Genomic DNA, 23,248 nt, shown 5'->3' with positions numbered 1-23,248 from the left:
TATGTTGTCCCCTCTTGTGGGAGTGGTGACTAGTTGTACCATAGCATTTGAGTTTATAATTTCCAGGAATCTTTGGGCTAAGGTGCTGGGGCTTGAGTAGTGCTTCCAGTCAATGTTTGGGTAGTTGAAGTTGCCCAATATAATGGTGTTCGGAGAGATCTTCATGTTCTCCAATGTTTTCAGGAAAGGCGAATGGGATTCCTGACTTTGACAGGGTGGTCTGTAGGATGCTATAAACTGAAAAGCAGTCTTGCCCACTGTTAGTTGCATATGGATGGTCTCCGATACTTCGTGCAATGCCACTAACCTGGAGGTGTGGATATCCTTGATAAATATGGAAACTCCCCCTCCGTTTGTGGTTCGGTCCGGGTTTTGGGGCCGAAAAGCATGATATGAGGTATAGCCTGGTAGTGCTGGGGTGCTCTCTGGAGCCTTGAACCAGGTTTCTGTCACTGCACAGATATCGATGTTCTCCATACTGAGGAGAGCTTCGAGTGCGTGCATCTTGAGGTTAAGACTTCTGGAGTTTAGCAGCATTACCCTTAGTTTCTTGTTCCTTGTGCTGTCTATGGGGTGGGTTTGACTTTTGAGCCTTGCCTAAAAAAGGCACTATGGGGTGGCAAGAGCCTTTGCCAATATCCAAAAGCCCAGTGGTGACAGGTGCAAGCCATCCCTAGCGAAGCGTGGCTTGTCGAGCATGTCATCCCAGGCTGACAGACACTGGATCCCCTTTGAATGACACCAAAATTTTAGCCAATTGTTAAAATCGATCATTTTGTCTTTGTACTGTGGCATCATTCTAGGTGAGGGTAAGATGCTGCTCAAGGTCAGGGTCATACCAGCCTGGGCTACATGATCAGAGAGCTCCTCTATGTCTCTTTTCATGTAGTCCAGGGAGGTACGTCTCAGGTCATTCACACCAGCATGTACAATGACTGAGTCATATTTGTATTTGCTTTGGAGTGACCTGAGTGCTTGTGTTATGTGTCGGATCCTAGCACCCGACAGGCAGCTCACTGTGACCTTCTCTTTATTCAGCCTGGTGAGCGGGACGTCAGTGTGTCTGACAATAGAGTCACCTATAACAAGAGTATCAGGTGTGTTATTCAGCCTTAAGGGCTGTGGCTGCTTGGCACACTGACTTTGTGGGTTATGTGTTGTGTGTGTTTTGTTTTGAGGTGGCGTTTGCTTGGATGTCTGCTTTGGAGGTCTCCGTTGCTTTGGTAGATTTTTATTTAGAGCCTCCGAGTATGTTTTTGTGTATTTATGTGTTTGGTTCGCTGATGTGGTGGGACTATGTGATACTGGAATTGTGTTGTGTGAGGTTACCTTCTCCTCCTGACTGGTTACACCAGTTTTGAGATGAGAGAGCTCAGCCTCCAGTTTGGCTAAATAGTTGCATCTCTCACATATATTTGAACCTGTTTGGAGGAGGAGGAGAGGGTTGTCCGTGTACATGAGACAGTTGTAACATTGCCTCAAAATTCCCAGATTCACCAGCTGGACTGGAGAGGAAACCATTGACTGACCTTTGGACATGCTAGAGTAATAAGGAAACTGAATTTAAGACGGACCAATAGAGGACAGGGTAATCGTAGAGAGTATAAGAGTAAGTAGTGCTTATGGTTTAATAGTGCTAACTTGTAGGATTACTTAATTGGACCAGTGAAGGGCCTTAGAATGAGAATATGGTGTTTAAATTGAGAGATAGAGCAGTTCTAAGGGAAAAAGTGAAGAGCAGACTTTGTGGAGCCAGGAATAGTTTAAACCCAATTAGGCGGCGCTGCCCATTGTTGCGCTATGTTCAAAACCGCGCAAAAGAGGGTTTTAACAGAGGAAGATGAAGGAGTTTTGGAATTGACCCAGAATGGCCAATAAAACTACAGTTTCAAGTCAGTAACCACTCCCACAGGGACAGGCAGGCTGCTCAATGTTTTTCACTGCCACTGATCAACAGAGAGACTTTCCTTTAGCCCAAGCAAAAAATGGCCTCACAGAAACTTACAAACAGTTCAAGAACAGCAGGCCTGTAACTGAACTTTTTTAAATCTCAGAAAAGTTGTTTTTTTGTTTTTTCAGAGATAGCAGAGGTTAACAAGTATCAGCAAGTTATAACAGTGCAGTAAATGACCCCACACAAGAGTGCTAGGCCAAAGACAGATAAAATGCAAGTTTTGAGAAAAAAACGATTTTAAAAATAAGTGCAAACAGGAAATTCAGTAAACAGCTCTAGGCTGTGCTCTAAATACAGTTACTAATGCAGAAATTAAATTTAACAAGCCAGAAAATGCTCAAAATAGGCGGCTATGCAGAAAAACTTACAAATAAACAGAGGAAATTGTGAAGGATGCCCTTTTGTTGCGCCTCCGCCCCAAGCCACGGTGACCACGGATGCCTCCCGCTTAGGGTGGGGGGGCACTGCTCGGGCAGGACTTGTCCAAGGCACGTGGACTCAGAGTGAGACCGTTCTGCATATAAATGTTCTAGAGATGAGAGCAGTCCTTTTAGCATTGCAGGTCCTTCATGTCTCTCTTCCTCTGGGAACTATTGCTATCCAGTCAGACATGTCAGTGGTCTGGTACATCAACAAACAGGGGGGAACCAGGTCTTATCCACCTTTGTTGAGAGGCCATGAGAGTATGGGAATGGGTGATCTCCACCAACCGCTTTCTGATAGAATTGCACATTCCGGGTTGGTCCAATATCTTGGCAGACAAACTGAGCAGGACTATCCTTTCGCCTTACGAGTGGTCTTTGAACCCTTATGTAGCGGACCAGATCTTCCTCAAGTGGGGTCAGCCTTGCTGTGATCTCTTCGTATCGCCATCCAATGCAAAGTGCAGCGAGTTTTTCGCTCTAATTCCCCCGACGGGGGAAGCCCCCAAAGATGCTCTTGTCCATGTTTGGCCACCTGGTCTTCTTTATGCGTATCCCCCACTTCCACTCATGACAACATTTTTACAGAAAGCTCTTCGGTTGGGGAGCAGAGTTATCCTCATAGCACCATTCTGGCCTTGTCAAGTTTGGTTCCCTTGCCTGCGGTCTCATCTCCTAGCTCCGCGCTGGATCTTTGATCCCATTCCATACCTTATTCATCATCCTTCAGGAATTGCTCCACCGAATCTGGACAGCCTCAAGCTCACAGCTTGGTTACTCCAGTTCCCTTAGTTGCTAGGACTCCCGGTATCTCTTCCCCAGTTAAATCCATCCTGATAGCGGCACATAAGTCCTCTACCAGGAAAGTCTACAGTAGTAAGTGAAAACGTTTTTCCATTTGGGCTTCAGAGAAACTCTGGATCCTTTTACCGCAACAGTTCCAGCGGTGTTAGACTTTTTGTCTCATATTTTCCAACAAGGGGCTAGCTCTTCCACAGTGAAAGTACAGCTGGCGGCTATTTCCCATTTTCATGTTGGGGAAAATTCAGGCTCCCTAGCTGCTGCCAGAATTTGCAAGACTTTTTTGAAAGGTACTTTTTTTCTGAGGCCTCTTATTAAGAATCCTTCCTTGCCGTGGGATCTGACTTTCGTCCATCAGGCTTTGGTCGCACCCCCATTCGAACCTGCAGCATCAGTTGACTTAAAATTCTTATCATGGAAAACGACCTTCCTGGTGGCTATTACTTCTGCCAGGAGAGTGTCGGAACTTCAAGCCCTGTGTATGAAACCGTCTTACCTAGTGTTTCACAAAGATAGAGTATCTCTCAGGACTAACCTGTCCTTTCTGCCTAAAATTGCTTCGGAGTCAAATATTAATCAGTCCATTCATTTGCATGTATTCTTCCCTAATTTTCAAAATAAAGGGGAATATAAACTTAATTTGCTTGATGTGCACAGGCAGTTATGTTTTTATTTGCATAGGTCCAAACCTTTCCGTAAATCTGATCAGCTTTTTGTTTCCTTTGCTAGACCCTTTCTGGGAAAACCAGTTTCAAAAGTGACCATTGCTAAGTGGATTTCGCTTTGTATTTTGCAAGCTTATAGAGAACATGGAGTACCAGCCCCAGAAGGGGTTCATGCTCACTCTATCCATTCTATGGCTACTTCAGCTGCATTCTGGTCTAGAGTTTCCCTGGACGACATCTGTTTGGCTGCTACCTGGGCTTCCTCTCACACCTTCATTACTCATTATAAACTAGATTTGTTGTCTAGAGGAAGGGCTTCCATTGGCTCTGCAGTGCTCCGGAATATCCTTCCTTAGGGACCTCCCAAGATTCAGGTAGCTGGGGACTCTGTCCCACAGGTTGATGATCAATGAAGTTAACTACTTCAGATAAAGAAGTTACGTACTCACCATAACGTTCCATCTGAGTAGTTAGACTTCATTTGTCAGCAACCTTCCCTCCCTCCCCCTGACCTTGATGGTTATTTGTCTGTTTGGGCTCGATGTCCTGTATGTGGCGAGCCTGATGTAAGAGTTTGGGTCAGATCCTTTTGGCTTAGGTTGTTGGGTGTCACACTGTTAGGTGGCAAACTCGATCTGAGGATTGGAAGGAGGTTGCAGGGTAGTATGGGTAAGGGGGAGGAGCTTTAGCTTGGTAAGCTGCCGGCTCGGATCCGTATCGGATCCAGAACCCACAGGTTACTGACAAATGAAGTCTAACTACTCAGATGGAACGTTATGGTGAGTACATAACTTCTTTTTTCATCAATACTGTTTATTTCTTTTAAGTTTGTTAAAATGTTGTAAATTATGTTTTTTGTTTGTTTTTGCCATGGAGCTTTTCTCCCCAGGTCTCTGCTGAAAATGGGTTTCCACCCAATCAGACTATCCTGGTAAACAAAAGTAAATAAATAAATAAATAATGCCAGCCTCTCTGTCTTAATACATGGTATGTTCTGGTGTGTTCTTATTTAAGATTTTTTGATAAATCAAGGGGTTATTTTTACCATTTAGCCATATCCATACAGCATCTCCCTCAGCAGCATCTAGGCTAATTAATTTTCTTTTGTTCTGAGACAGTATTTCTATGTGAATATTAAAAGCAAGTTCACCCCCCCTTCCCCATTTCTATTCTAAGGTAATATATAAGAGAATACTACACTTTGATGGCTAGTTTCTTCATTTTCAAGGATCTCTTATGCTGCAAATTATTTAAATATTTCCCTTCCCATAATGCTGATCAGGCTTTAAAATCGGGAAATCTAATACTATCATTAGTTATTTCATGTACTACTGCTACCAAATATACTATTTTTCCTAAATGATCTACAACTCTACAGAAGTAATGGAATATTTTTTTTTCTCTAGGTACACAATTTCCTCTACCTTCTGCTTTTTATTAAGTTATACTTGTCCACACAAAGATTTTTCATTAAAGTGGCTATAATGCCTGAATCCAATAAACTTTGTAGTTCCTTGCCTTAGAAACTTCCAGGCATTTCACTTAGTCCTTGCACAGTGACAGAATACAGATTCTACAGGTTTAAGAGCTATTTTCTTTAGCACACATTGCAGGCATTTTGATATTCCTAGCCCTAATGTTCCCTCTGCTGATACAAATTCTGGTTACATGGTCTTTCTTTCCACACCTGTCAGCTCAATAACAGGAACTTTGTCTTTCAGAGGTAATGCTGACTTGTTAACTATTGGTTTAGGTTTATATAGACAACATTCAGTTCCAAAAAAGTGTCATTTGCTAGAAAAAAGTTCAACTGCAGTAATACATTCATTTTAACTTTCTGGACTACATTGATATACCAATTTTCTTATATTAACAGGCAACATTCTTGTAAATCTAACAGCAGTAAGCAATTCTAGCATTTCTGCATTAATTTTAGTATCAGGCTCTTACCACAGTTTATCAGTGTGGTTAAGACCATGCATTTGAGCTCTTACAGGCTTAAAAAATTTAACTGAAATTTAGCAATTTCTTTTCAGAAGGAACACCCGCTCTAGATATATTTTTTCAGTTTACTTACTCTTGTTTAAGTAACTTTGTACCTTCCATTTCCATGCATAGCTTTTGAAACATATCTATACAATTCTGAAGGCAGGATTTTTTTTCCCTATTCATTTTCGCTCTGACTCTTCTGTACAGCACTTGTAGGACTCTATCATATTATTCAAATAACTTCTTTAACTGTGATATATTTTGATACTCATTATACACTGGTAATAGGTTTTACTTTCTCTTTCCTATAAGCTCACTAAATGCTGGTCTGTAACCATCACTCTTCAGTCGATTGAAGTGGTTTACCTCCTGCCTCTTGGTCAGACAAAGGAGAAGTCTCAGGAACTAAGTCTTAGTTTTCTTTCAAATTCAAATGTGGTGTGCCACAGGTCTCCACTACAGATCCTGTACTGTTCTCTGTGCACATGTTGCCCTTAGGAGAACTTACAAGGAGGGCATGTTTATGTTATCACTGACATGTTGATAACAAACAGATGTAGCTCTCTTTCATTCAGATTACTATGTTAGTTGTAAACTTCATGGTAGACGATCTACACTGTATCCACAGAGAAATGATACCTAACCAGCTCAAACTCTCATGGCTGCTATTATTGTTCATGCCATACCCTAGAACTCTGATACTGTATCTTTAAACTCCAATGTAACATGTGAGGGCAAGTTAAAATTGTGAAATCCCTGATGACAAGCCCCTTCTTGGGAACCAAATGATGACTGTTACTAAATTTTCATAAGTTTGTCTTGGGAATCCTGGCTGTTTTCAAGGACCTCATTTCACCAGAGGAATTGCCCAAAGGTGAGATATGCTCTGTTCTCCTTTTTCTTGGAATAAAAAAATTCTTAGTACATGGAGCTGCCAGATGAAGAAATATATTGCCAGCAACTAGTGCAAAACCCTTTTTTCAGGCTACATACTACTGAGCCTCATTATTATCATATTATGCTGGTTCTCTAGACCTTTCATTAGTTGCTTGCACTGTCTTGCATATTCCACAATGTTCTGGTCTTGCTTTATCTAACCCCACACATCACTGGTTCCACACTTTAAAAAAGTTACTGATACTGTACCACACTGTCTATACCATCCACTCTGCGACTGAGAGCTGTTGGTAGTTTCAAGGGGGGTCTGAGTCTTTGGGTACTCATTTTACTTCCTTTCAGCTCCTCACCTTTGGAATTTACTGTTCCGGTGGCTTAGATTGCTCACTGTGCTGTATGTCTTCTAGAATTTCTAAAAAAAACTCACTTTTTCTGAGCTGGCCTTTATCTTTTAACCATTCCTATACCTGCTAATTTTGTAATTTTTGCCTCTTACACATTCCTTGTTTAACTATATGTATGGTATGTTCACTGTACATCTGATTAACTTGCCATTTGTGTTTTGTTTACTGTGCAACACACAGTGTTTGAGCACTTAAATAATCTTAACTTTAAATTTACTTGATTGTATTTTGGATTTGCAATCTGTTACATAACGTCTTGCAAAGTATTTATTACCTGTTTACTACAAGCCATACTAAATAATACCTAGGATTGACAACTGCCTACTCAGTTTGATTAAAGCTAATCAGTTTTGATTTGTACAGCCACTGGGTTACCAACAGGAAGAAAAAAGGTAGCAGACATGGAAACTGTGAATCACAAAGAATACGGTGGCCATTAAAATCAAGAAAAACAAGTATTCAAGTAGGGATGTACAAGAGTGTTCTAAATTCAGAAGCTGTAGTGGAGACTGATACATAGTGCAGAAAGGCAGAAATGACATTTTTATTACAAAGCACGGGACATAGTTTTAACTGTTCTAAAGTACAGATGCAGAATCTTAGATTTTGCTGTCATGGTGACTTCGTCATAAGCATTATGGGGAGCCTAGTACACAAATACTCAGGGCAGAGAGGAAATGAAAGTCAGGGCTGCCAACCAAAATTATTCCCTCCAAGAAAAGTCAGAAACTTTGCACATATAACACAGAAGATGACCACAGTGATCGCAACCATCCAAAAATATCACCTAAAAGAACAGTAAGGCAGAGCATGAATGAAGTTGCTGATTCAGATGACTACTTAATAGTCTGAAAAGTAAAATGGAAAATGAGTAAATTAAATACATAAGAAAGTCAAAAGAAAGTAAGTCAGAAAAATATAATGTTCTAAGAAATGACCTGCTTACCACTGGCTAAACTGGATGCTCCCAAAGCCTGAGCAGTATGCAGTGTCAGACGAAACTGTTCATCCTGGATATAAGCCATTGTTGGCATTGGGTAAATATTTGCTTGAAGTGGTAGCTTCTTAAAGACTCTCCGTAACTGAATCTAAAAAACACGCAAGAAAAATAGTTACTGTTTTAGGAGATGAAAAATTATCTTGTTTCATACCAAACTTGGATCCACCCAGCGTTCCAATAAACAAATACCAAAAGGCCACAATGATATTTATCATGATGTATTTATGCTTTATATTACTTGGCAAAAACTGCTAAACTCAAAAAAGATTACTTTATGATACTTTCTTTTTTGATTTGCTAAAAATATTTTGGAAAAACTGCCAAGTACAAAACTATCTGCTTTAGGCACAACTCGAGAAATCAAGAATGAGCAGAGGACAAAGGAATAAATTAAGTGAAGCAGACCAAGCAAGCTAAGTATAATCAGACATGATCAACGGATCCTGGAAACTATCGCCCCATAAGCCTGACTAGCTTAGTCTGCAAAGCTATGGAAAGGATCATCATGGACCTCATAAATAAAGATATTGGGGACCTACAGACACTGGATCCTACCCAGTTTGGCTTTGTTAAGGGCAGATCCTGCCTTTTACACCTGGTTGATTTCTTTGAAACAGTCACCAAGGCGATTGACGAGGGGAAGGTGGTCCACACAGCCTACCTGGACCTTGCTAAAGCCTTCGATACAATACCCCACTCGGGCATTATAGATAAGCTCACCAGCTTAAATATAAACCCCTATGTCACTAGATGGATTGCAAACTGGCTCAAGGACAGAACCCACATGGTTAGAATTGCTGGAGCCATGTCAGACTCCAAACCAGTTACAAGTCGTGTCCCACAAGGCTCAGTCCTGGGACCTCTCTTGTTCGGTATATATTTCTCGGCGGTACAGGCCAACACGGAAGGACTGTGGCTGACCAAGTTTGCAGATGACTGCAAACTGGGCGCCATAATAGACTCTCCAGCCGACACAAGCATCCTCCAAAACGGCCTCATAGAAACAGACAACTGGTGCCAGAGCCATGGCCTCAAGCTAAATGCCAAAAAGTGTATAGTCATCCCCTTTGGCAAAAACAAAGTGCCCACAAATTACCACATAGGTGGTAATCCATTAAGTACAGAAGAAGTAATTAGGGACCTGGGTACCCAAGTTGATAGCAATCTCTCATTTGACAACCACGTGGCCAAAGTGGTTAGAAAAACATTTTATATAGCCCACCTAATCATGAAGGGATTCACATCTAGATCAGGGGAGGTCATCGTGCCTCTTTACTCATCCCTCATCAGGCCCATAATTGAGTACAATGCCCCTTTTGGGATGTACCTTACCAGACACCTGCAGCAACTGGAAAGACCCCAAAAGTACCTCACCAAGAGGATCAAAGGGCTCAAACAGATGCCATATGCTGCCCGGTTAAAGAAACTCCAGCTCTACTCAGTGGCATACCGCCTGTTTACAGGCGATCTGTGCCTGACGTATAAAGCCATGTCCAACCCAGAATTAATGGACATGCTGCACCTCAGAAAATCCAAATCCCATCGAGCTACACGCTCGAGAGACTTGAACCTCAGCACTGAAATAAACAGGACATGCTGGAGGGACATATTCATAACCCAGAGGCTCCCTTCACTCTGGAATAAAATCCCAGTCCAGGTTAGGCAGAGTCCCTCATTGACTCTCTTCAAGAGGAATCATGATGAGTGGATGGGAGATCGTAGGTTTACCCCGGGTATCACTTCTGTGTCACTGTTAGAGGCACAGTATACTAACCTCGAAAAAGGGCATAGCAAAATAAATTTAAAATGGGTGGCGAAAGCCAAACACATTCTGGCTAGGCTTATAAATGCCCTAGGGCAGATAGCCTAGTATGAACCTATGAACCTATGAAAAGACAGACAACAAAGGAGCTGCAAACCACAGAATTTGTATAATATAAGAACTCCACATAGTTATAAAAAGGTTTACTGCTCAGTTTTAACATACAAGACAACAGAGAAATACAGTACTCACAGTAAATAAGTAGGAGGTACAGGGTCAGGCTATTCACCTGTGTCATTAGCAGTCTGAGCCGATGTAGCCTTTAGACAATGGGCAGCTAAACAGCATGGGGGTGGAATGATGAGGTTAAGTCTCTTACAAGGTTAGTGGGTGGTCTCAAGTCTGTCCTTGTTACAGCATCTCGAAGAAATATTAGAGACCTGATGATAGCGCAAAGCTGAATGGAATGCTTAGCTCACAGACAGGTGCATACACTTTTGGGAGCACTGACAGCCCTCTGCAGAGCCCATTGCATCCAAATACCATGATGTACAATAGAAGGAGTACACAGAGGTAACTGCAGTCTATAATGTATGTTATACAAAGGAGGAATATAATTTATTAATTTCTACAATGTGATAGCTGTTTACAAATTATTTAGCAGTATAAAATACATTTCCTACATGGAAAAAGAGCCTGTCAAACAAATACAGAAATGCATGAAATGGTTCAGTCTCCTCCATGCACTTTGAACTTACCATTAGTACAAAAAACTCACAGAAAATTCAGAAACACTGTAGTACATTAAAAAATCCATATGAAAACAAAACAGAAAAGCATACACTAACATTATCACTCCATTAATTCTCACTATAATAAACCATTAGGGATTTGCAGGATGGATGCACACTGATTAACAGCTTAATTTCAACTCTTCCAGTGTGAAAGCAGAAACTGAGAAATAACAGCCGGTGAAATTGTCATTTTGGGTAACATTCAGTTACCAGTTAGTAAATACATTAACAAAATGCCAGCTTAGAAGAAATTTAGAGATCTAGAAGGAAAACAAAATGCCAGCTTAGAAGAAATTTAGAGATCTAGAAGGAAAATCAACCAGAAAAGGTGAAGAGAAAACACTGGATGGGAAGAATCCTCCAGGTGTTCAGCAAAAAGCAATTCAAACTTCAGCTTTGGTACAAGAGATGGCTCCCAGTAATTTAGAGGAAAAATAGCTCAGGTGTACTCAAAGGTGATTAAAAATAAATGAAACACTGTGGGAATATATCAATTCAAATAAAAGCCTAGAAAATATAAGAAGCTTTAAGTAGCTATTCAAATGAACTGATAAAACTACAAATATTTCAGGATGAGATGAAGAGAAGGCTGGCCGAATATAAGGCTCTTCAACAACAGTTACAAAAAATGGTGGAGGTGGATAAAACAAGCATGCGAAGAAAACCTGATTTTCTGCTGTATTACAGAAACTGGTAGGACCAGATTGTATTAATTTTATGAAAGGACAAGTAAGCAACTGGACTGGTATTCCACAGCCGGATTTGTTAACTGAAAAGGTCCCATTGAGTGTTTGCTCTGACTATGACTGACAAAACAGCCAAAATCTATATTAGTAAAGATGCAATCATACCAGCAGAAATGGTTGAATACTTAAAATGACAATTATAACAAGAAACATATCAGAGACAGAGTAAAGACTCATATTGGGAACAATGGTTCCCATACACCTCAGCAGGTCACATCCAAAGGAAAAGGATAGGGGGAAGGAGGGTGGGGAGTTGAGGAAGAATGAAAATGGACAACACAGAGGCATAGTTATGTTGAGCACATTTTATTTTTATTTATTTTTATTTTATTTTACATTTGTTGACCAGGAAAGTCCGACTGGAGCGAGGTACATTTACAGCGGAGTCCCGGGGAGAAAAGCTCCACTATTAAACTATATGTACAGTGGGAATTTTAACAATACAAGATATTTCATGCAAGAAGAACACGATTAAAGTGGTTTGTTCCAACTAAACAAAAAGGACTCCAATGTAACAATACAATCATCAGAGACATCACATATGACAGTATAAAAGAAAATATTTTGTGCTAAGCAAGTTTAAGTGTGACCACAGGAAGGCCCTGTATGGCAGTTTTGAGGAGTTGTTAGTACTGTAATATAGAGACAGTAAGCAGAATATAGAGGAAGGTAGGAAGCATTTGAGGAGAGCAGGAAAGCATTTATGTGATGCCAGGAATGCAAGAGGTGTGATTTGAGTGATTTTGTGAAGAGTGAGATAGAAGGTGCTGAGGAAATATTCTGGGGGAGGTTATTCCACATTTTTGCTATGGTATAAGAGAAAAGAGCTTTACCTGCAGTGTTGCTGGCTTGAGTTATACGCAAAAGGGTTTTGTTGGATAAGCGGAGTGGACGGTTTGCTGAGCATTGGTTAAGTAGTTGGTTCAGGGCTGGAGTCTTGTGGGGATTCTTTAGGATGTTATAGGTGAGGACTAGTTGGTGGTAACTAATTAAATGAGGAAGTTCTAACCACTGTAGTTATTTTAGAACAAGGCAATGATGGCTACGAAAAGCAGAGTTATTGGCGAATTTAACAATTTTATTGTAACATGACTCTAGTTTGTTCATGTCTGTTTTCCTAATGTGGGTTAGGATTGGAGATGCATACATTAGGGTAGACAGAAGGTGGGTTTGGGCTAGGGTGACCCGTGCTTGGTCTGTTAGGAAGTGTTTGTGTTTATACAGGGTTCCTAATTTTTATGTATTTTCTTAATGGTTTGAGAGATATGGACATCGAAGTAAAGATCTTTATCTATTTCAATGCCAAGGAGTTTTGTATGGAGGGAGGGGGAAACTGTGGTGCCATTTTTGAAAGTGATTGTGAAAGAATGGGGTGTGGGTCTGTATTTGTTTGGGGTGAATAGGAGTAATTTGGTCTTGTTGGGGTTAAGAATCAGTTGGATATCAGTAATCCATTTTTCAATGGAGTTAAAGGATTCCTGGGTAAGGTTTTGAAGAGTGGTTAGGGATGGGGCTGAGCAGATTAAGGTGGAGTCATCTGTGTACTGTATAAGTGATGGTAAGTTTTTGAAGAGTGGTTAGGGATGGGGCAGATTAAGGTGGAGTCATCTGCAAACTGTATAAGTGATGCATGCAGTGTGGAGGTGTGTAGTCTGTTGGTGAAAATAGTGAATAGTAATGGGCCTAGTATTGAGCCTTGTGGAACACCTATGGTGGATGATAGTAGAGGTGATAGTACTCCTTGCCATTTGACTGATTGTTTCCTATCAGAGAGACAGTTTTTGAACCAAGTAGTTGTAGAGGGGGCAAAGGACATTGATGATAGTGTGTCTAGAAGTAGATTATGTGATACCATGTCAAATGCCTTAGAGAGATCTAAGAATATGGCAGATACAAAGTTGTTGTTATTTCTAAGATGGTTAACCTGGTTAGTGAAAGACAGAAAAGCAGTGGTTGTACTATGGTTTGGGCGGAAGCCGTGCTGGGTTGAGGAGAGGAGATTATGTGAGGTTAAAAAAATGCATCACTTGGGTATGAATACATTTTTCAAGGAGTTTAGACAGGGGGGATAGGATAGCAATGGGGCGGTAGTTTGATAGCTTGTAGGAGTTGCCACCTTTGTGTAGCAGGATAATATGTGATACTTTCCATAGTTGAGGGATGTAAGCTTCTTTTATGGAGCGGTTAATCAGAAATGAGACAGGGTAGGCTAGAGATTCAGCTGCTAGTTTTAGGAAATTAGTGGGTAGGTCATCAGCTGCAAGAGTGGTAGGTTTTAGTTTTGAGAGTAGTTTTTTGACTATGGAGGTTGGTACAGGTGAGAGAGTAAATGATGGTATGTTATTGTGGTCCTTAGTGGGGGTGGATAGAGGGTTATTGCTAGACAGCTGGGTAGATAGTGATAGAATAGAGTCTATGAAGTGATGGTTGAATTGAGAAGCTAAGCTGTCATTAGTGGTATTTATGTTGGGAGCTGGGGTGGTAGTTTTACCGGGTTTTAGAAGGGAATTGATAGCACGCCAAAACTTTTGGGGGGTTTTAGAATGTTTGTTTTGGAGATTTAGGAAGTAGCTTTTTTTATCTAGCTTTGTTTGCCTTTTGGCTTGATTACGAAGTTGTTGATAGTTCTGTCTATTTAAGCTAGTGTTGTTCTTTTTCCAGATCTTCCAGGCATTATCTCTGGCTTGTAGTAAGCCTTTTGTGGTCCTAGTCAGCCAAGGGGCATAGTTTACTTTGGTTCGAAGTTTTCTAATGGGAGCTACTACTGTATTCAGAACATTCATAAAAGTACTATTGAAAAGTTTAACTGCCTGATCTAGTTCCAGAGTATGTAATGGTTGTCAATTACATTGTTGTAATATACTGTTGAGAATTTGTGGATTTGCCTTGTGCTCATCTCTAGTTTCCTTATACAGTATGGGTTTGGCTATGTTTAACTTTTTACGAAGAAGGAAAGTAGGGCAGTGATCGCTGAGTGCATCAGGTAGGCAGCCCACGTGATAATTCTGACTAGGGAAGTTTACTAAAGTCCAATCAATAGCTGACTGTTTCTGGGATTTTTTTGTCCACTCTGGTGGGTTCTTGGATTAGTTGAGAGAAGCCGAATAAGTTAATATGGTTTGTGGGATTGCTAGAATTGCAGGATAGCCAGTCTAGATTTAGGTCTCCTAACAGGATAGTTTCTTGTGGCAGTTGGTTGTAGCCCATTGTAAGATTTCCTCTATTGTTGCTGAGTTATTTCCTGGAGGGATATAACTGCAAAGGATGTTAATTCTCTTTTAGTTGTTTAGAGATAGAACTGAGCCTAATGTTTCAGCATTTTGGAATTTGGGAAGTGGGGTTTGCAGAGGCTGGAGGTTGAGTGTGTTTTTAAATAGAATAGCAACTCCGCCTCCCTTTTTAACATCTCTGTCTAGTCTTAGGATGTTATAGCCTGGTGGGAGAATTTCTTCATTTTGGGTGGAGGGTTTTAGCCAGGTTTCAGTAATAGTCAGTAAATCTGGGGAGTATTGGGCTATGAATGTCTGTAGGTCATGCAGTTTGTTAGATATACTTCTTGAGTTTAGGTTAATAATAACTAGGTCTGATGTTTGTTTGTGTGAGAGAATGTTGTTGCATGGACCTGGGTTGGGGGGTATGTCTCCTGAGATTAGTAAACATTTTTTGTAGAATAGTTTGAGTTTTATAGCATGTGCTAGGTCTATATTTGTTCTAGGTAGTGTTTGTTTTCTGAGAGGCTGAGTGGCGGTTGTTTTGCATATATAGAATAATGAGCTATCACTAAATAGTGTAGAGCAGATTGTAAAATGTATGTGTTTGTGTGTGTGTGTGTGTGTGTGTGTGTGTGTGTGTGTGTGTGTGTGTGTGAGTGAAAGTATGTGTTGTGTGGTATGTATTGTTTAATGGTATGTTAATGGGTGTGGATGTGGCGTAGGTTAGTGTGGAGAGAGTTAGTATTAGTACTAGTGGTAAGAATTGCATGGTTAGTGTAGCTACTAGAGATATTCAGATAGGAAGTAAGATGGGTGTGGTAGTGGTTGGATCTTAGTTCTTTAGTTTGGCTATTGGGTGGAGTGTTTGGTTTGGGTGTGGCTGGGTGTAACTGAAGGAAGGTGCTGATTGGTGTGGAGACTGGATTGGTTGTTAGGGTCAGGTATAAATGTAGATGCACTGGGGGTGGGTGGGGTTTGGCGGTAGGGTAGGGGAGTGGAGTGAGCCCGGAGGGCGAACGGAGCAGGAAGAGCCGAGAGGTGAGGTGGCTCAGGAAAAACAATCAGTAAACAGGATTACAACTACAGGTAAATCCAGGGAGTGGGATTGTATCTTTTGTGGTGTCTGTACTAATAAATAGTATGTTCAAGAACTATTTTAATTCCTTCAAAAGAAAAAGAAAAACTAGGGAGAAAAGAGAATTAAGTAGAAAACTCTGTTAGGGGCAGAGATAAATCCTATTTGGTAAGCCTTCAGGTCTAATAAAAGTGGGTTTAGCAGGACCTTTTTATGGTAAAATGCTGCCACCTGGTGGCGAATAAGGGGAGTGATTCCCAGCACTTAGGAGTCTGCACAACACTTGTGATGCTTTTATGGGGTTATTAGGAGCAGTCGGGGGATAACTATGGACTCAGGGGGCTTGCGGCAGGCTGCTATCACATACACTGGTAGGACGCTGGATAATAGTAAAATGCTGTTACAATATTGCCCTTAGAGCTACATACACGGAGTTGTCCCTGTAGGAGTGGAGTTGTGCCTTTGTCTCTTTGGGAGGCGATTGTTATGCCTGGGAGCAGGGTATCCTCAGATGTCCTCACTATGACCGGAGGGATTCCTGACCGAAATACTATCCTTATATGTAGGAATAGTACAGGGGACACCCTGGCAGCAGCCCTGGAAGTATTATCTACAAAGTCATAAAGACATTTTAAACTGTGTAATGACTTGGGAAATAGAATAACCTAAACTACACAATGCATATTTTTCCTCACAACAGGAATCTGATGCCAAACCTTTCTTAATATTTTCACAATTAGGATAAGCATCAATAAATAGGAGTCTGATAGTTTAGAATTGTAAAAATCAAAGTTGCAGAAGCATATACTTTTTCCCAAAATTATCAAATCAATATTTATCAGAAGGAGAAGGGTTAGAATAAATAAATGTTTAGCAGCTGATGGGTGTACTAAAGCTATAGCTGCTGAGTTGGGTCTGGAATTTGTGTATAAAAATTTGAAGGACTGAGGAACTTTACACAATCTGTTGTTCTTAGTAGCAGCAGACTGACTGTCAGGGAAACCACAAGTTTGAAAAAACATCCTCATAGTCTGACAGGACTGGAGGGATAGATGAAGGTTCTGGAAACTGCAGGTGCAACAAATCATAATATTTTCTTACAGACTGAGAACCATCATTATTCTCTCAGTGAAAACATTGGTTGATCCTGAAAACAATCCCTCACAGGGAGAATCAGATACCACATTCTCTCAAAATCTGAATCAGAAAACTGAGGAAGAAAAGTGCATCTGTCCCTTTGCAATGCCTTGCAGATTCCATTTCTTGAACCTCTTCAGGGAAAGAAGAATCCCTTTTTATTTTACCAGAAACTACTTTAAAAAAAGGGCCAACAGCCTGCACCAGACCCTGAGCCAAGCCCAATAAATTTCTCCTGTCCAGAGTAACTAACAAAGGAGACGATAAATGTTTAGTCTTCTCTTTTCAACAAGAAACTGTGGAAAAAGAGGTTCAGTACTGCCCAGAGCTGCTCAGGCACAGGCATAATATTCTGGCTAAGCAGGGGCACATTCCATGCACCTTCTTGTTATGACCGATATGAATGTATCTCCTTTGCCAAAAAGTAAAATAAATGCCATTTTTCTACAGAAAAAGTAGCGTCAAATAAATTTTTACCAGAAAAGTTATAAAGTGTGCTCCCATTTAAAGTACACAAAAGTCACAATACAATCAAGAAAAATACTTTTTTCTTGCTTAAAAGCACTTGCTTTTCAGAAAAAGTAACTATTCACAAGTTTAAAAAGTAATCTGGAAGGTTTTTCCTCAAAGGAAACTTATCTGCCCAGCAATGGAACAGAATTAGCTGAACATCGATCCTTGAAAACCTGCAGAGGAGCACTCTTCTCAGCAGCAAGAAAGTTCTGAAGGACTTGGTGCCCAAACTTAACGGTCAGCTCAGCTCAAGCTGAATACCAGTTTGCATGCAGAAGTGCCCTGAAGCTATGGAAGCTGATCAGCTGTTATATGCTATGCAGAATACAACATATTTATAGCTAAGGCTACAACAGCAGTGATCTAAATGCAGAACATCTTAAGGTGATTGCCATGGACCAAATGGATTATGAGGGAGAACCAGTGCTGTTTGGTCCAAAAGGGGTTCAACACCAAGATTTTTGGATTGTCCTTTTTAATTTTGAGCAGGATTTTGGGAAACGGAGGAAGAGAAGGGAAAATATAGAGGAGTTTTGCTTCCATGAGAGATGGCATCCATTTTCCAAGCCTCTAGGCAAGGTACCCCAGAGAAAAACAGTATAAGCTGTCTGTTCAGAATGGATCCCAAAAACTCTATTTGGGGAGAGTTCCACTCAGACATGATCTGCAGAAAGAACTTAATGTTCAACATCTATTTATGAGGGTCTGACTTTGATCTGATAAAGTAGTCTGCCACAACATTGTTCTCCAAGAGGATGCATGCTGCCTGCAAGCGCATACTGTGCTGAATAGCTATGTCCCAAGTAGACATGGCAAGCCTACAGAGGAGATAAGGTTTTGTTCCCCCTATTTATGTACTGCATTACAGTGGTGGTGTCAGTCAGCACTCAGACAGGACTTGGAGTCCAAAGGTGATGCAAGTTTTGAAGAGCAAAGATCAGGGTTTTCTTTTCTTTGACATATCTGTGATATTTCCTGTCTTGTTTCATTCAAACCCCTGGACCCTTGTGTTCTCAGAACACGCTCCCCATGCCAAATTTAAATCATCCATGAAAAACTCCTAGCAAAAACAGGGAACAAAAAAGGGCACTCATAGACTGAGTGATATCTGGTTACTTCATCAAATAATTAATTCTTGATGAAGGGTAGCGATGTTGTGCCCAAACAGACTTGAGGTGTCACTAAATCTTCCTCATGTGAAGTTTAGCAAAATGTATAATTAAGACAGTGAAAGTCACGTGCCCCACAGCTCTCAACATTTCTCTTGATGAAGTCAATTTCAGAGGAAGGAGTATATAGCAGTTTGGACTACAATTATCCTCTGACAGAGAATATAAGCTCAGTCAGGAATATCGTCTCAAGACACAGCCAGTGGCAACTGCTCTGGAAAATGCATCAGTTGCATCATAGCTACATTTAACAGAATGTCTAGCCACCTGGGTGGCAGAATTCAAAAAGGAAATAGCAGAAGTTTTATTATCTGAATATGGCATATCAATCATTAATTTATTAATGCCTCCCAAATTAGATAAAGATAAGACCTAATCATGTTGGTTTAGCAAATGATGACAAGGATAGACATTCCCTATTCACTGCTTTGCTATCTTTGTCATTAAGCAATGCATTTAAAGATGGCAGCAGCTTGGTAAGATTTAGACTGTAGAGAAATTACAGCAAGGTTAGATGAGGGATTATTATAAAGAAATTTCTGAAATCAGGACCCTTAGCTGGAGCAGGAGGTTGGGATTCTGAGTTAATGGAAGCTGTGTCAAAAGTGTCCTGGAGAGCCTCCAATACTGGAAGTATGGCCAAAAGTTTAGGAATGCCTATATATAAGAGGTAATAAAATCCCTTTTTTACATCTGACACCTGCTTGCCTTCCCCTGGAAGTGCTACATCATTTTTAGGACCACGTCACCAAAGGAAAGTTCTTCTAAGGGAGAATCAGGACACATTGTCTTTTTCCTCAGATAGCAGAATGAATCTTGAACGAGTAAGCTACAGAGTCTACCTCAAATTCTGATTCTTCATCCTCATAAGAGTTTCTATCCCTTTTGTGAGGGAGGAGGGGGGAGAAAGCGTTAAAAATAAAATAAAAGAATTAAGGGGCTTAGGGACATGATATCCTTAAACAGCCCCAAAGAAAAAAAAATCAAATCATTCTTTTGTGGATCCCTGGAAACATTAGGTGTATATGCTTGATTTTCTGCTTCTTTTTTTCTATTGACATCAGCACGAGCAAACCATGGTGGCTCAGACCTCTGACATACCTAAATAAAGGTACTAAGGACTTCTTCCCTAACTAAACTATGACTAATATACTCCAGTCTCACAGATCTAATAAACAGTGGTTCCCAGCTTCCTGGCCAATGCAGCTGTCTAAATGGGCAGGTTGGATGTGCCAAGTGACTCCATCTTGTTGGCCTCTGAAACAGTCATGATAGTGGGAGCAGCTAGGAAACTCAGATGGTCTGAGGACTCATCAAGAGCCATTGCAGAGATGTCTGGATCTGACTGGATAGCAGGCTTTGACTTTTTCCACTTCTTTTTCAGCTGAAGAGGGATGTCTAATTGTGAAGCTTCAGAGGCCATCCTAACCTGTACAAGCTCTTAACTTTTGATTCTCCAAGTTTAATTTCATAGATGACAAACAACTGCTAAGAGTTTAGGAACAGAAAATTGGCATATACTACACTCCTTTTAATTGTAACTGAATCCTAAGCATAAAATAAATCTGAGATGACTATCTCTGTAAGGAATTTGTCTTCCACATTCACACCCCTCCTCTCCCAGTTGACATAAAAATTATAACATTCTTATCAAAAGTTGAAAAACAAGAGAAAGATTCCCTGATGGGATTACTTATCTGCTCAGGGCAATCAAAGCTGGCAAGGCTATACAGATGACAGACTAAAGCTGAAGTGGAGGTTCAATATTCTGCCTGGCAGCAAGCAAGTTCTGAGGTTTTCATCACCATATGTCCCTTATGTACCACTTAGCTTTCACTCGCTTTGGGGATATGTCAGACATATGATACAAGAGGAATATGCCCAAGCTTTGGTACACTTGCTGGACATATGGTATCCTTGGCAGAATACTTCTCTTACATTAGTAATTCTGCAACACTAGTCAAGGAAGGACATAAGTGAAGACTTGCGCTTATGTATCAAGGACTACTGAGAAACACTCCCCCAGCAAAGGAGCAAGAAAAAGGTAAACTTAGCTATGACTGCAGCAATACTACTCTTTCTCAAAGTCAGACAGAAAGGAAGGGGAAAACAATCCAACAGCATTTAATAATCGTCAAAGGGTGGGTTAAGTGCTTATAGGTTCATAGGTAGGTACTAGGCTATTGGCCCAAGGGCCTACGTAAGCCTAGCCAACAAGGTTCCCTGGCTTACGCCACCCAAGAAAGTTATTTTCCTGTGCCACTGTCGAGCAGAGACACAGAAGTGATTCCCCGGGGTGTATTTCCTATTTCCCATCCACTCATCAAGATTTTTCTTGAAGAGTGCTAATGAAGAACTTTGCTTGACATAGATGGGCAGCCTGTTCCAGAGTATGGGAAGTCTCTGGGATAGGAATCTATCCCTCCAGCATGTCCTGTTTATTGTGGTGACAAGGTTTAGGTCCCTAGAGCGTGTAGCTTGGAGGGATTGGGATTTCTTTAGGTGTAGCATGTCCAACAGCTCTGGGTTAGACACAGCTTTATATGTTAGGCAGAGATCTCCTCGGAGTAGGCGATATGCTACGGAGTAAAGCTGGAGTTTTTTGAGACGGTCAGTGTAAGGCATTTGTTTGAGTCCAGTAATCCTCTTTGTGAGGTACTTCTGTGGCCTTTCCAGCTGCTGCAGATGTCTTCACAGAAAAATGTACCAATAGGGAGCTACTGTATATGCATGCCCAAAAAAGTAGAATCACTGGAATATGAAATAAAGGTCTACCAAAAACTGCCCCTTTGGTAGTCTTTGTGATGTCTGCACCAGATAACTATCGCAAAACATTAGTATTTCAGCTTGTTCTTTTAGAGGTGAATGTTTTAAATCTGAGCTTGTTCTTTTAGAAGTGAATGTTTTAAAAGGCATGTCTCATAGATGACCCAGGAAGCCTGCAGTAGTTCTCCCAGTACTATCAAATCAGACTTTCTAAAGGCTAGCTAGTAGATGTACAGACACTGGTTATGAGGATCTTACTTCTAGTTCTAACAATACCAGATTGTTTTCTGTGATAAGCAAGGTAAACACAAGTGCAGACATTTCATCTTAATCAGTCTGTGCTATTCTAGACTTTCATATAAGTCATGAAATCATTGCCATTAGACATTAAGTTTTCACTGTTCCTTCCTAACAGGTAGAGAACAGCTGCACTCAAACATTTATAATGAGAAGTTATGTACCTACCATAACGTTCCATGTTAGTTGTCTTCTCTCGCCTTCTTTCTTGCTTGATGGGTTCGGAGCCGATCCTCGGCTCCGACTCGGCACTTTGCTAAGCTCAAGAGTCACTTTTACCAGCTCGAGGCAGCCCCATATCCCATGATGCAAGGCGGTAAGTACCCAGATCTCGTTTGTTGTCTATAGGCAATAACACCTAGCATAAAAAACTTCCCAAAAGGAAGAAAGAAAGGCAGAAAAAACCTGAAGGATGGTTAGGAAGACCAGAACAATATGGTCTTAAGAAGTATTCTTCCATATAGGGAGAAACAAAGGTCTGTCCAGGCCAGGGGGAACGAGGGAGGGTCGCAAGAAAGAAGGCGAGAGAAGACAACTAACATGGAACGTTATGGTAGGTACATAACTTCTCAATGTTAAGTTGTCAATCTCGCCTTCATTCTTGCTTGATGGGACCGCGTCCCTAGCACCTCTATCCTGGGTGGCTCAATGGAACAGACTCTTGAGAACTGTAGAGCCAAAACTGGCTCTATCCCTGGAGGCCAAATCCAATTTGTAGTGAGAAACAAAGGTATGAGGAGTGGCCCAAGTGGCTGCTGCACAAATAGTGTCTAACGGAAGTCTAGCCTGAAAAGCTGTGGAAGTGGCTAAGCTTCTAGTTGAATGCTTTAGGTTTCGAGCACAGCTGTTTTCCCTGAGTTGATAGATTTCAGAGATGACAGAAGAAAGCCATCTAGATAAGGTCACTTTTGATACAGGAAGGCCTTTTTTGTTATCAGCATAAGAAATAAAAAGCTGATCGGATTTCCTGAATTGTTTTGTTCTGTCCAAATAATATCTGAGTTGGCGATGAACATCAAGATAATGTAATTTTGTTCCGATCTGTTTGAGTAATTTGGGAAAAATACAGGAAGGTCAATAGACTGATTCAAATTACTCTTTGAGGCGACCTTAGGCAAAAGGTCGGATTAGTTCTCAAGGATACCCTGTCTTTATGGAAGACCAAATAGGGGGGACGAACAGAGAGCATGAAGTTCAGACACTCTCCTAGCTGAGGTAATAGCAACCAGGAAGAGTGTTTTCCATGAAAGAAATTTCAGGGAACATGAAACAGCTGGCTCGAAGGGAGGAAGAATCAAGGATGTCAGCACTAAATTTAGGTCCCATTGAGGAGGAGGACTCCTGACTGGAGGTTTCAGGAGAAAGATTCCTTTAAGAAGGCTCTACAAAGCCTGTGGGACATAATATTGTGATCTGCGAACCCGACATGAAAGTTCGAGATAGCAGCCAACTGAACTTTGACTGTGGAAGAAGAAGAGCCCGCGTGAAAAATTTCCGCTAAGAAATCCAAAACTGCTTGAACTGAAGCAGTAAAGGGATCAATATTTTTAGCTTTTGCCCAACAAGAAAACGTTTCCATTTGCTGGTATAAATCCTTCTAGTAGAGGATTTTAGGAAGCCACTATGATATCCCTAACAGGATTAG

The 23,248-nt window shown here is 40.9% G+C and overlaps 1 protein-coding gene across 5 annotated transcripts in view; it reads right to left on the bottom strand.

Moving 5' to 3' along the window:
* Positions 1-23,248, bottom strand: part of MAN2A2 (mannosidase alpha class 2A member 2) — a 2,415,216-nt gene that overhangs the window by 453,538 nt on the left and 1,938,430 nt on the right. For all 5 annotated transcript variants that reach the window (XM_044078268.1, XM_044078266.1, XM_044078269.1 and 2 more), the window contains one exon: positions 8,079-8,220. In XM_044078268.1, coding sequence (XP_043934203.1) covers positions 8,079-8,220 — 142 coding nt within the window. The remainder of the gene's footprint in view (positions 1-8,078; positions 8,221-23,248) is intronic.

This window comes from Protopterus annectens, chromosome 7.part0 (genome assembly GCF_019279795.1).
Source record: "Protopterus annectens isolate FY-2018-M chromosome 7.part0, PAN1.0, whole genome shotgun sequence".
Lineage (NCBI taxonomy): Eukaryota > Metazoa > Chordata > Ceratodontiformes > Protopteridae > Protopterus > Protopterus annectens.
Note: the sequence above shows the minus strand (reverse complement) of the source record. Positions and strands in the feature narration are given on the sequence as shown.